The 15000-nt window shown below is 38.2% G+C and overlaps 2 protein-coding genes across 2 annotated transcripts; both read right to left on the bottom strand.

The window, feature by feature from the left end:
• Window positions 1–9085: 9085 nt before the first annotated feature.
• LOC134197918 (uncharacterized) lies at window positions 9086–10396 on the bottom strand. The gene is made up of 2 exons (XM_062667267.1): window positions 10314–10396; window positions 9086–10253 (listed from the first exon to the last, which is right to left on the bottom strand). Exon 2 carries the CDS (start codon window positions 10237–10239, stop codon window positions 9262–9264), a length of 978 nt encoding a protein of 325 aa, XP_062523251.1. The 5' UTR covers window positions 10240–10253; window positions 10314–10396; the 3' UTR covers window positions 9086–9261.
• A 25-nt stretch (window positions 10397–10421) lies between these two features.
• On the bottom strand, window positions 10422–14768 carry LOC134197917 (deleted in malignant brain tumors 1 protein-like; the record flags this gene model as incomplete). Its single annotated transcript, XM_062667266.1, has 7 exons — window positions 10422–10441; window positions 10494–10685; window positions 10740–10808; window positions 11199–11525; window positions 11629–12015; window positions 12619–12996; window positions 14400–14768. Coding segments are annotated over 7 exons (1742 nt in total), but the record flags the coding sequence as incomplete, so codon positions are not given.
• Between the last annotated feature and the right edge of the window lie 232 nt (window positions 14769–15000).

Here is a 15000-nt window from a genome sequence, read left to right as displayed (position 1 = left end):
ACAAGCACCTCGCGACCGCCATTTTGAGTCATGTGATTCTGTCACGTTCTCCTAATTAGACGAAGGTTCCCTTAAACACCTGATCGAATAATGAGCAAAAGCATGCGGTGCTTAAATAGAACGCGGGTGGGAAATGGGAAACAATGAATCTTATTGGAGTGGCCTAAAATATATGATTTAGTACACTAAACGAATTTTTTAGTGTAAATAACCTTACTCTCTGCTGTTGGTGGTGAGTGGCACACTTGCCCTGACTAAGTTAGGTGACACACCAGACTGAAAACAGAGTTGTATGTGTTGATAATAATGAATTATTTTAGTGTAAATAACTATATTATCTGCTCTCTGTGGCGAGTGACTTGCTGCTTCTAGTGTTTAGTTAACAATAACAAGTAATGAAATTACTAAATTTTATGAAATCTGGACACTCTGGCTGGAGATATTTACCCATACTTAGGTTGATTAGTGCATTAGACTAGAACAGTGTTCTCGTGTATCTATGATTGCTGGTGTATGTTTTGACGTGTAATGTGGTATTTGTCAATACGTGTATGCTAGAATATTCAGATTATATCATTGTCTAGTTTGGTTCAGAGTTCGGACGCATGTTGTGCAAAAATCAGAATGCTTTACTGCAGGCATGATGGAGAGGTGGAATGATTCACACACCAAGATTTTGGCAATGGGGCAGCAAGAATTCAAAGTGTGTGGAAAACAAATGATTGAAACTAAAGAGAGATATTTGGCTGAGTTTAAATACATTGATTATTCAGGTATAACTGACATAGTGGATGTAGTTGCTTGTTGGCAACACTTGTAAGTGTGTAGGTTGCAGACTTCAATAGAGCTGATGATGGTGCGGCTTTCCAGCAAGAGTCAGAAACCAGTTTTGAGAAAAAGTTAAAGTTGATATTTGATTATCAATAAGATTGTTGCATATGTGATACTGTGACAATGTTCCATTATTTTATTATATAAGATTTTGTACAATCTAGTCCTGCAAACTGTACATACCTAATCTAGAATACTGTTTTTGGTCCTTCAGGGGACTTAACTTAGCTAGTTCTTTCTGGGTTGCACTTAGTTACGGATAGGATGACACTCAGCCATTTAGCAATCACACATTTTTCTCCATCTTGGCGACTGATTTCAACATTTATGAGAGCTCTCTTAAATGATCATACAAGGTACACGTACATTAGTTTAGTCCCAGATCATATATTGTTAGGTGTGGTTGGTCTTTGTGAGATCATATTTTACTGTGAACATCATAGTTGAGTAAAACAATATTGTGGTCTACTATACTCTCGAGACCTGTCAACAGATGTTTACCTATTACTTTTAGTGTGCTATTCCAGTATGAGTGTAGATAGAACACTTTGTAGTTTAACAGTGACATTTGTGCTAGCTTGTGTGAGTGTGTAATTGTGTGTGTGTGTGTGTGTGTGTGTGTGTGTGTGTGTGTGTGTGTGTGTGTGTGTGTGTGTGCGTGTGTCTGTGTGTCTGTGTGTGTGTGCGCGCGCGCTTGCGCGTGTGCCTGTGCGTGAGTGTGTGTGTGTGTGTGTGTGTGTGTGTGTGTGTGAGAGAGTGTGTGATTATGTATTATGGAGGTAACTGATTGTATTTGTACGAACATTTGTGCATTGGTATATTTGTAGGAAAATCTATTTTTGACTGATTCGATGGTTTTTATTTCATAGGACAGTGCCATCTCATCAGCAGTGGTGAAATAGATAGCCCCATACCTGATTGTGACAGATCAAGACGGAAGTCTTAATCAAGTCTTCATGGCTGCCAAACAGACAATCTTATTGGAGGTGGAGGATGTCATGAAGAGTCCAGCTGCTCTTTTGGCCATGTATGCACTTTCAATACAAATTATCACAAATCTTGCAAGACGTTTTACATTCTATTGCTCTCTGGAAAATAGTCTTGCAGGGAGCACATCTATGAAAACGACACCTTTGTTTTTGCTCTGTTAACGTATTTTAAAGTGATGTGCGAATATGACCAATATTGTGAAATAATTGATTGCTGTCACTACTAACGCACGTTAGGCATGCCTTGGGATCCAGACCTTGTATTGCCGATAAGAATAGCACACGATCTTGGTGTAAGAATAACACCCGTTTTAGTAAGAATTACCCCATTGTGGTGTGATGTTAGAACTAATCTAGGAGTTATTCAAGCACTTTCATCAACGTGCTATCTAAACACTTGAGTACGGTGCTATTCTGCACTGCATCAAGTGTCACTATGCTTGCAAGCGCTTTACAACAATTTCGGTGCTTACAATAAATTTCTGTTCTAGCAGAAGGTCTAACAGAAACACCAAATTTGGTGTTAAACCAATACAGGCATTGTGATACTGCTACGAGTGAAATATAACAACAAAGTAGGTGTATCTTTATTACACCCTTCTGTAGGTGCTATTTTGACACCCCAAATGTGCAAGGTAATTCCAGCGCGGTGTAGCGTTACACTCGAGGGCGTAACTCCAGCTCTCACCAACAGCGGCGGAATGGGATTTCGAGGAAGGTAGTCCAGTACAACAGATTTCTAGAGTACAGCCTCTTTTTTGATAAGATAAACATACTGTGACTTCTGACTAATACAGTATCGTACGGCATTTAATCCACTTAAAAAGTACTGCACAGAAGGAGTGACCTGTAAGGGCTTACCTAAAGAGGTACCTTTAGACAATAGTAAAAATTGCTCAGTCCATCCAGAAACTTGGTCTTCAACACATAAAAATACGCCAAGGGCGTCCCAGGAGCGTCTAGCGGATGTTCAATTTCCAACAGCACCTTTTGCTCTGCAGCCAAGAAGATCTGTGGTGGTTGACTTGCTGATCCAGTAGCAACAAGGTAAGGTTGGATCTGATTGATCTTTACTACCGCTGAATTTGGCTCCTCATTTTCCAAAACAATTTTATTAAAATCAATTGTACTACAATGAATGGGTTTTTTAACAATCTAAACAGAAACAACACAGACAATAATGCCTGCGGTAGAGAGCTATCTGACAAATACCTGACTAGCAACGTTTGAAACACAGGAAAGTTTGCATAAGGTATTTCAACGTGAGAGAATCATTACACTTACTGTATCAAAACAACTTATGTTCTCTGGACATAGAAAACAGCATGCTTTTGTAGCAGGCAACAAAATATAGCATTCAAGCTGCTGTACCTTTCTAATGAAAAATTGAGATGACCACAATGAAGCCATGTGTCTTAAAGGCAATGCATGCACATATAATCATTCTAGCCAAGAGTGTCAATAGCAATGTGTAATTTGAGGTGTACATGATGTCTACATATATGCAAACTGTGAACACTAATAATAATAGTATGGCTTTCTTACTCTTAATTAAACACACAAAAAAGGTAATTACCGATATGTACTTCACAACAGAAGTGATGGCGGTCTTCTGTCCCTTGCCAGATAGCTGCACCCACAAGATTTTTAATGCAGCTAAACTTTTGCAAATTAAATTTACCAAATACTAGAATCAATATATAATCAATTACACCACATGCTACATACATCAGATCACCTTCAGTCTGTAGATCGATAAAGGCAAATTTATATACGTGTTTACTTCAGCAATTACTTTAGTTCCCATCAAAGATTCTTGCTGTCCTAGTTTGAGAATATAGTAGACTGTACAGACCATGCCTCTGAAATGTGCTTGAGAGAGTTTGACTCTGCACTCTGCATGATATAAACAAATTCACTAGAAAGCTACAAAAGAGATCACTGTAAGCATAAGCAACACATGTATGTATGTATGCATGTATCTATGCATGGCTTGTCGTGTCATGTCGTGTATATGCACTCATCCTATTTATGTACCCCATGCAACCAATCAATTTGTTACTTATATTTTTATATGTTGTCAAAAATGAACAGTTTTCCAAAATTCACAAGACAAACCTGGTTCTGATAAAATCCACCTACCGTCTGTTCGCCATAAGCGTGAACTCGGAAGTGAGTAATGAAGTAGAGGTCACACCAGGTGTGCACATTAGAGCACTAAGAGCTGCCCCAGTTGGACCATGTTATACCAATTATCTTAAATGGTTTCAGTTGCTGATCCGTTGGTCTTACAAGATAATTGGATAATAGCCATTGCTCCACCCGTTTGTGTTTGATATGCACAAGTACTATCCTTCCGTTTCGTTTGTAGAAAGGGCTTAGATAATTTGATAAACAGAAATGCCAGACCTAGCGGTTTCTAATGATACCGAGATCATCGCGAAAGTCCACTAAACAGCAGAGATATTGATGAATTTCAAAGTTCACGCTTATGGTGAACAGACAGTAGTTACATTCGTAAAGATACCTGAGCGCAGAGTTGTTTCCGGTTGTTTAGTAGGCGTACCTGCACTGACATGCAGGCAATACAAATGTCTTACAAGATAGTACACTTCTCGTTGCTCTTTGGCTGCTGTAATGTTCTCAGAAATAAAGTGCGTCTTTTAATCGCTTCCACAATAATGCCAAAATGTGAAAGAAATGTGTAGCGCGAGTGAAACAAGCGAGAAATCGGTGGATGGGCCAACCACACATTCAAACCCGTCTAGTGGGTATTCTCAGCCACAACGTTTCGAAACGGAGACTGACGTTATTATAAAACTTTGGGCTTTATCCAAGTTATCAAACGGAAACTGAAGCCTAAAGCATCAAGCTGCGCTGGCGATTTGTACAAGGAAGTCATTGCAATGTGACAAATGTGAGAAAGTCAAAAACTAAAGAAGAGGAGAAAGAATAAAAGAAAGAGAAATGGATGTAGGGTAAGTACATTTCTAATGATCGATAGTGTTGCTCGTGACGATTTTCTACAATAGATATTGCTAGAACGTGGAAGAGCTAGATGAGCTTCATTGTGCAAGAGATACCAAACCATGGCTGCGCTTTCACACGCAGGGTTAACTAGGGTTAAATCGGATTATCTTTGGGTTAGACTCCGATTAACCAGGTCGTGTGAAAGCGAGTTTATTAAACCCAAGGTAACCCGAGTTAAGAATGGGATTAAAAGAGGGCTAAGCTTAACCCTGGCTCCGAGTATTTTTAAACCGAAGTGGAGTTAAGCTAAGACACGCCCTTAAATCGATCGCGCCAACGTACAATGGCTTCTCTTTCTCCTGTTTGCTGTTGGCGTTACTGATTTCCTATTCTCAAGTAGAAACTTCAAGTAATAGATGTGCTCGCTCTACTCTAGATATTCTGCATCTCATTACCAGTGTTCTATGCCAGTTGGGTGGACCTAGGTTAGCATAACTCTACTCGAATTACCCTAACCCGAGTAACCTGAGTTAAACCCGTGTGTGAAAGTGCCCAGTATATCACCAACTCACAAGACACTGTGTGCTGAAAGTGGGTTAAAGAGAACATGAGTTAAATCTAACTTGCTTCTTCTCACACACAACATATACAGTAGTACTTGAGAATCAGTTGGCCATGGTCAAAGCAAACAAGATTATGAAATGTTCCATAAAACAACAATAATGATTTACGATTCTCCAGTGTATGAGGATGTTTGAAACTGCTGCAGAAGAATGGGTGTGAGGTATCTAACCTGGAAACGTTTCCATGTGTTACCGCCTCTAGTCATGTTCTGACCGTTAGCAAGAAACGTCACCGTTTGGTACTTTCATAACGTTATACTGCAATTTTGCACTACAATCGAGCTTCAATGCACAATCGATGCGCATTACTCGATATTTGCGAATTGCGGATTAATCAATTGTGCACGATCCTCAATTAGCCGATCGATCGTGCACTTTTGAATTGAACGGCACGCCATAGATGCTACAAAGTGGTAGCTAGATAGACAAATGCAGAAAACAGTGAAATAGCTCTGTATCTGAGTACAGAGGCTTTCATTAATCCCTAGAAGCAAGACACGGCTTTGTCTTGTTGTTTGAGAGTCATGCAAATACATTCTGGGCAACTCGCTCGCATCAAAAATACTGGTGTCCCATAATAGATGATGCGACCCACCATTTCCGTCGTCTATTGAGAGGGGAAGCGCGAATCGACGAGGTTGGCTCCAAACTTGTAGGTAGAAGATACGTGCCCGTCTTGACTGAATACCCGATCCATGATTAAGACTCTTTTTCAGCGAGAACTAGCCACTGTCCCATAATAGATGCCCTTGTCCAGCGTATTGGTCCTTTCATCGAAAAAGCTTTTGGCATTACGATAATTAAACCGATTAGCTTGAATCTAACAGAAATGATTTATAGAAGATCAGTCATTACGTTTATATAAAATTGGAGAGTTAGCTTGCTTTGAAGCTTTGTGCCAGTCCCATATTTGAGAATGTTCAGTATTAGATCTGGGACTCTACAGTACATGTAAGTACGCACGTCTGTTGCCCATAGGTGGGTGCTTTGAAAATCATAATATCTCCGTTGATTTTTGACTTTCATGATTATCGGTATTTCGTTAGAAACCGCTAGGTCTGGCATTCTGTTTACCAAATTATCTAATCCCTTCTTACAAAGAAAACGTAAGGATAATCCCTTTGCATATCAAAGATAAACGGGTGGAGCAATGGCTATTATTCAATTACCTTCTAAGACCAACGGATGAGCAACTGCAACCATTTAAGATAATTGGTCAAATATGGTGCAACTGGAGCAGCTCTTAGTGCTCTAATGAGCGCACCTGATGTGATCTCTACTTCATTACTAACTTCCGAGTTTACACTTACGGGGAATAGACGGTAGCTAGCTGTAGTGACTGTATAGTTTAGAACTAGAATATAAAATCATGTCACTTGCTAAATTCTTTGCCCAAGCATTTGTGTTGACTTTCCCATATGTCCTAGAATCTGATGTCTAAAAACAATTACACCGGTCCGAATGTCTGGTCACGCGGTGAGTGTGTGACGTCATAAATTTCATGACGTCATACCAACTTTTAGTTGTTTGTGTCCCTCTTTAGCCAAACTCTAAATCCATCACTGTTGCCAGTAAACTACACGCAAACTTAACGGCAACGGTAACTATAGAGGGATTGACAGGTGCAGAACGGCTTTTTAGCCTTAGACTTTAACTTAAGCACAATGATGTAGATGGCGCACCTAAAAATTTAAGTATGTAAGTTGTCTAACCCTGCACAGTGTGTAGACTCGTGACCATGGCAATATCCTCCCCTTCGTAATTCCCGGATACATAATCCTCTAGCGCTGCTCATGAGGCATCTAGAAGCCATGCTGATCGCCAAATCTAAGCAATCGGAATGCTACCTAAATTTGAAGTAAACGTAAGACTAGAGAGCAACAAGAAGGGACGTGTCCGCCTAGGTCGACGAGGACGTCTATGCTTTTTTGAACCTTGTGCGTGCTTCTTCTTGGAGATCAATAGAGCGAAGACTGACACTAATTATCGTTGCGCTAGCCTTATCTTATGTGAGAGGAGGGGATCGAGTCTGATGGGAGAAAACGACACCTATTTATTTTGTTATCTGTACCAGACGCACCAAAGAAGTAAGATTGTAAATTCACCGTACGTTGTCCATACGCTCTGGACTTGTTGACTTGGATAAAATACCGTAAACCCAAAATTTTGGCAACTGTAGTATTTAGCGAAATGGTCCAAAAATGTAATTTTCATTTTGGCAAACATTAACTTTGGCGATGTCTGACATTTTTCCAACGTAAATGTACTGAGATTAAATATTGATGTACAGCAGTCTGTAACACGGTGTGTTTCTTTCTTGAAGTTGGGGCTATAGTTCTGGCATTACGATGCAGGTACTGCACGCATGTAAGATGAATACAGCCTGGGAAAGGTTGCAGATGTTGCGCCAAGTACGATGACCACTCGGACAAAACTTAATATAATTTAACTCTGTAGAGTTAACCTGTAAGAGAAAAGACAAGCAATGGTCATGATTGATACGTGGTAGTAGTAATGCATGGATTTATGACAAATTTGGGCGCGTGTTTATATGCACGAGTAATTGGACGTAAGACAAACATAACAAAAAACACGTGCTAAAACACAGTGAGTGCGCGCGAGAAGAGAACTGGATACACGTCCAAGGTTTTCCACTTTCTAACACATGGCGAGTAAACTGGAAACCAATTTTCACAGTTCTGTGAGTGTTCTCATCCTTTAAAAGAAGAGGTTCTTAGTATGTGGCAACAAGATACTGACCATTTTATCATGTTACGTATCTTTTTATGTAATGCTCCGGAATGAGATTATATTTTATCTTGTTTTGTGAGTCCGTTGCACAGCAGATATGCTCTTAGCACTGTGTTGCCTCGTATCCACAATTGTGTATCAGACCATATACCCTGTGATTTGAAGGTAAGTAATCGATGCAATTGTAGCAATTGACTGCAAAAGCATTATGCTTGAAAATCTAGTAAACGACTGTTTCGACTAATTTCCTAAATGTATGATATAGTACACATAGTTCTAAAATGTTTTGTATAATAGGTTGTTCTAAACACGCTACTATGACATCGCGGCCAAATGCACGTACTGGTGTCTCTATCGACAACCTGACGCAACGTGTTCAAGTTAGATTTACTAGAAGAGATAGTCAACGTCTGCAACTGAAAAGAAAGAGAGCTGCTCAAGCACTATAGCATATTTACTAGACGATTCCAATTTGAGGCTATATAAACCAGCATCGATCTCTGTATATGGAGCTAATTGCATGATAGAAGATGCCAATAAGTTGAAAGAGTTTAGGAAACCAATTCATACATGAAGTGAGAGAAATTCTAGATATTCACTCACGAGCTGAATTTGCTAGCAACATAAAGTTTGAGCTAACGTGTGTACATAGATTGATCATATTCAGAATTGTTTTGACACACATGAATGAATGAATCGTATATCCAGCTGAAATGGTACGGAAAATGTCACTTGGCGACTATGAACGTTTATTAAAAAGGATTTTATGTCTATGTCAAATTAGGAAAGCAAGTCATAGCATTTGCTAGAACGCTCCACTGGTTGTTTGTCAAACTGTAATGTCCCAGCCCAAACGACATGAGGCATGCTGTTCAGACGCATGGCTCGCAATTTCTATTAGCAGGTAGACCAAAGAAAACATTTAAAGTTGCAAAGCAAAGACGTTAGCCTTCCGTTATTTGTTAGACTAAACTCATTCAAACTGACAATATCAGTATATAGATGCGACAAAATCAGAAAAGAGAAAGAAAACGTTAAGTAGCTCTTATGGCTACGCAAGCACATTTATAGTGTCTCGAACAATTACACGTTGTCAATTACGGTGTAATGTAAGCTGCATACGCTCTTTCAGCGATTCCACACATGTTGACGTTACGTTCGATAAGGAAGTAACCGCCATCGCCCCAGCTGTCTCCCCAAGAATTTCTTGCAATCCAAAATGGTGTGCCGCTATCGCTGACTCCAAACCCAGTGAGTACAACAACATGAGTAGTCGTCCTATGATTGCCTCCACAAAAACTTAATATTTTGGGTGAATCACGATAGAACCTCAGATTTTGTGAGTTGAAATCGACGGCTATTGGGCCGTGCCTGTACAGATACATCATCATGTCGTATTCATCTTCTGCAGTGGCACTCGATTTTCCAATTTTAACCAAACCTGAAAAACGAGCGTGAATTGTGCTGGGATAAAAACAGCAGCTCCTTGTAACGTCGTCTGATCCTGATTCGTATTTATAATCACTTTCCTTTGCTAAACCACCAGCTCGTAAAACGTATTCTATTGCAATATTATGGAAGCCACCATTACAATCGCCGTTGCTGCATGATACTACTTGCTGAGTAGACAGTTCGACTAGTGGATGATGCCCTTGTATGGCCCATACACTTTCCATCTGAGCAACTGCAGCAAATGCCCAACATGAACCACAGCTACCTTGATTTTTGACTTTGGTAACGACAGGTGGATGCCGATCTCTCCAATCGAAACATTTAGGAATTGGACCAGTCCAATCCACGTGGTCCGCAATGGAACGTTTGTCTACATTATCTGTTTCTAGTGTTGAGCTATTATTAACATTGTGTCTATCGTCAGACATTAAAAAAATTGATTCAAACTCGTCGTCTGACATATCAGCAAACTTGTTAATTCCAAAAGGAGAAAATCTGTCTGCTTTATTTAGATTTCTTATCTTTTCCAAGTTGGAATGAAATATTGCTGCTCTGAGATTTCTCTCTTTTCCAGACTCGTAAACTTTGTTATACTCTTCGGTAAAATCAACAAACTGCTGCATATTTCTATCATGAGCTATAACAAAAAGAATTAAATTATTTATCAAACATTTAATGAAATAATTTGGAAACTCACGAAAGCATATAACGCCTACATGATTACGATGAGAACAGGTTATATTTTCTTGCGACGACAAGAAACACGAATCAGTTAGAGGAGTGTTGAATTTTGAGCAATGAGATTTCATGATGCGTAATGGCCCTCTTCCTTTACCAAAATAGGCGTTTTGAAACAAGTCAACGGCTCCACTAAAACCGAGTAGCTTGCAAACATCATTTGCTTTATCCATGTTCCAATTTGGATCACAAAATGTATTCCATGAACCATTAACTTTGATTTCAACGCGTCCTTCAGAAAAACTGTACCCATCTACAAGCCTTACGACTTTCACAGTTTTCTCTGTGTTGCTTTTGTAAGAAGGAAATTGTTGTAATGTTGAATTAGTCACTGCCAGATAGAAATATTTTTAATAGGCCAATTCAAAAATTAATTAAGCATTACCGTCTCGTCGACCTCTTTCGGGATCATGGCCTTTAGATACTCTGTTAATGGTGTACCATCGCGAGTCCACTGCAATCAAACAATGGGTTAACATGTGTATTTTAAGAATACAACGTTATATTTATTTTTTTAGAAAAAATTAAATATTTTATGTTGTGCTTAATATTTTTTAAGGTCCACTTAATATGTTATTTTTGTTTCTATTTTAACAGAACATTAAGCTTATTTTTGGGAGTTTAGCAGTTACACAAAAATCTAGTTGTAGAAAGTAGCTGAGTACCACCAAAAAATATAAATTACCCAAATTAAGTAAACAAATAGAAATCTTTAAATTAATTTAACTATTTAGTTATCCAATCTTATATAAACTAATTTTATTTTTAAATTAAAAATTATATTAAACTGTTTACAAAATTTGCAGTTTCTAACAGCTATTATGAAATGTAACTACAATATTACCTGTAGAACAACATTCGACTCCAGCATCTTCATGATGTCCGCAATTGTGAACTCCCCAATGACCAAAAGGGCAGTCTTGCAGTCGACTTTCAGAGCCTCTGCATGCAACGTTATCCATCCAAATGTGGTAATGACCACTTTGTCCAAAGTAAGCTGACGACCGATAACTTTCAGCGCAAGGAAATCCTAGCTGACGACAAACGACTTTTGCATCATTTATACTCCACGCGTCGTCACAAACTGAACCCCATAGTCCGTTAATAAAAATCTCTACTCTGCCCCTGTGAGGAGCTCCTCCATCCGCTAAACGAACTGGATGGGTCTTTGCTGTGTAAATAAAAGCAATATAGTTTGAAACACATCAGAGAAACATAATAGTAATTAATTTAGTTTTAATTCAAACCAAGTAAAAACGATTGACTGTACGTACCCGATGACGTGCAATCCAGTACAACATCTTCACTGTGATCACAGTTATGGATTTTCCAGTAATTACCTTCTCTAAATGCAACGTTTGTATCTCCCTTGGCACAATCAGCAAGACGAGTATGATATTTCTTTCTTGTGTCTTTACCCTGTTGGGCAACTGGAACATAACTGCAGTTTACGTCATCCATGAGAATCGGGGCCGAGGAATCACCACTTTGACGATGAGAATAGCTAGAGTACCCCGTATATCCTAGTTGACTGCATGCCACAATAGCTTCGTCACTTCCGAAGTAGTCGTCACAAACTGTCCCCCATTGGTCATTAACAAAAATTTCCAGTATCCCTTTGTATGGTTCACTTCCACCGGTCAATCTTATAGGAAACTGACCTGTTCGACAAAATCACATAACTATATATAAGTTGTAGCATCCATGCTGCAACTAAAGGCTGGTTTACAATATCTGCAGGAGGCGTGCATAACTATGTGACGGAGACCTATTTTCCACGTCTTTGGATGTTTACAATGGGCACCTTCCTCGCAATATACTCACAATTAAAATACGTTATAGTCATATGACAAATTGGAATAAATATTCTTAAAAAGGAAAGGGCATTTAGTATCTGTTGTGTGTAGCCGTTGCAACAAAAATACGCGAAAACGATCATTGTTTACGCTAAAGTTATTTTGCGAATATATAGTGTAACACTTCTGCATCATTTCTAGTAGCAGTTTGCCTCCATCCGGTCAGACCGGAAAAAAATAGAATGAATTCTATTTGTCAGGCTGCCGCTTCGGCTGCAATTTGTTGCCATAAGGCATGGCGCGGCGTTTTAGCCGGACTCGACTGGACTGCTGTACGGCTGATACTGTAATCTAGGCTTTCAAATTTTAATACGTAATAGCTTTAAATTATTGACAATAAGGAATGGTGGTTATTTCGACATTAGTGCTCTTGCAATTGCTAACTACTCGAGCAACACGTTTACTTACTCTTCTCTTTTTCAACTCTAGTACTTTGAAATCTGCATTTGTCAGCCCAAGATGTATCGCAAACAACTCCTGCATCTTCTACATGAGAGCAGTCGTGGGTACCCCATCCACCGAATGGACAGTTTTGAACTTTATTTTCTCTTCCCGTACACTGCACGCTGTCCATATGTATTGGACCTGTACCTTGTCCAAACCCCATTGTTGAAGCTGTCCCGGCCCTAAGGGCATATTTGTAACCGGCCTGACGGCAGACAACGTGAGCGTCTTTAAGGTCAAAGAGATCATCACAAATCGTTCCCCATTCACCGTTATGAAACAGCTTTACTCTTCCCTCTGATGCAAATGAACCTCCTTCTAGTAGTAGCGGCTTGGTGTACACTTTGAACATAAAACAGTGCAAAATTATACACTGCAGTGGCATAACATAATTAATTTTAATTTAGAAAAGAATACAATTAGGCTTCTGCAAATTCTTATTGTTAAAGGGTTGTTGCTTTCTGTCAATTTTTAAACAAAGTATAAAAGAGTAGTTTTATGTAAGGATTGAAATATAATATTCAATTATGAAATAACCTAAATAACAATTATACCTGCTTTTGCTATCTTTATACATCAGGAAATATTTATATGTATACAGGAGAGCTTTATGAGCAAGTGTGGGAATGCCTGGGTGCGTGTGTGCTTGCGTCTGTGCGCAGCGTGTGAGTGTGCATAGTGTGTGTGTGCATAGTGTGTTCGCGCGGATGTGTGTTTGTGAATCCGTGTCAGAGTTTAGTATTAATAAATATATAGAGTACTTTGAATAATGCTCTTTGTAAAAGAAAACACAGCAAAAGCTACTTTAAATGTTACTAATTATAAAGATAAATATAATTTTTGGAAATTGAAACATTTCTTGTTTGTTTTTAAAAATAGAACACTGCTGCGAAAGAAGTGCTCAGTTAAAAGTAAGTCAGAGTTACGTCCAAAACTAAAACTGGCATTATACACATTGCTATTTGGATGAAGCAATCTCTCAAGCTTGTTAGGCTTAGCAAATAGAAGGCTAACATTAAAAAGAAGTATACTTACGTGCAACCAACTACTCAGCAGTGCGGTCAAATGAGTTTCGTTATTTTAATAGAGACCATAAAGAATTGTTTTGTGTTTAATATTTTCGGTCGATTGTTCAAACACTTATAAAATAAACTTGTTTAATCAAAATGAAATGAAATAAAGTTATTTAGCAAATACAAAGTTTATTTTTTTAAACATTTTCTAATTTACTTTGAATTTTGAACAAAGAACAAAATAGTCGTTACTTTATAAAAAGAAAAATGTCAAATTGAAGAAGTCACTTCTTCAACTTTTTGGAAACAAGGGTAAAGCATTGTGACTGATAAAGCTGGGCCACCCAAATTTTAAGAACCACCTTCATCTTTGTATTAATTAATTAATTTATTTATTTATTTATTTATTTATTCATTCATTTATTCATTCATTCATTCATTTAATTAATTATTTATTTATTTATTTAATTATTTATTTATTTATATATTTATTTATTTATATATATCTATTTACTTATTTATATATCTTTTTACATATTTATTTATTGTTTAATTATTTAATTAATTCGTCTGTATGCTATGATTTTAAATAACTTTTGTTAGAAAATGTACGTTGAAAGAAATCAATGCGTGTTTGCCTACTTTTAACAAAAAATATTTCCATGCTAATTAAAAGTATATATAGTATTAGACGAAAGTTTTTGTTGCACACTGAACTTGAGCAAACCTTACGTTGGTTAGGCAATGAGTATCTTCTTTTCCTTTCTGAAAGTGATACATCACAGGAAATTCCTACATCTTTATAATGAAAACAGTTCTTTTTTCTTCTCATTTCCATTTTGCAGTCTTGAAGATTTTTCTCGTTTCCCGCACATTTCCAGATTTCCATATGTATTGGTCTCGTACCTAGACTACGCGTCACTGTTGCAGCTCGCTGTAAGTATAAAGCTTTTGTGTACCCAAGTTGCCGGCAAGCAACGTCAGCGTTCTTGATGTAAAAGCTGTCTTGGCAAATTGTTTTCCAAACGTTTTGATGGAATACTTCCAGCCTTCCCTCTGATTCTAATTTTCCTCCAACCAACCGTAGGGTGGCATTTGAAGCTGAAATTTAAAACAAACGTTATCAGATTTAGCGTCTAAGTCTCCTGTCTGTCTGTCCTTTGCTTGTCTTTGTGTTTGTCTGTTTGCCTTTCTGTTTCTCTGTGAGTGTGTCTGCGTGTCTACGTGTATGTCTGTCTGTTTTTCTGCCTCTCAATGGTAGTATATTTTCAAACATGAACTATGGTACAATAGCAAACAAAAGCTAATTATGAGTCCATACAAATTTCAAGTT

Source organism: Corticium candelabrum, unplaced genomic scaffold (assembly GCF_963422355.1).
Source record: "Corticium candelabrum unplaced genomic scaffold, ooCorCand1.1 SCAFFOLD_74, whole genome shotgun sequence".
Classification (NCBI taxonomy): domain Eukaryota; kingdom Metazoa; phylum Porifera; class Homoscleromorpha; order Homosclerophorida; family Plakinidae; genus Corticium; species Corticium candelabrum.
The sequence above is the reverse complement of the archived record's forward strand: the minus strand, read 5'-3'. Positions and strand labels throughout refer to the sequence as shown.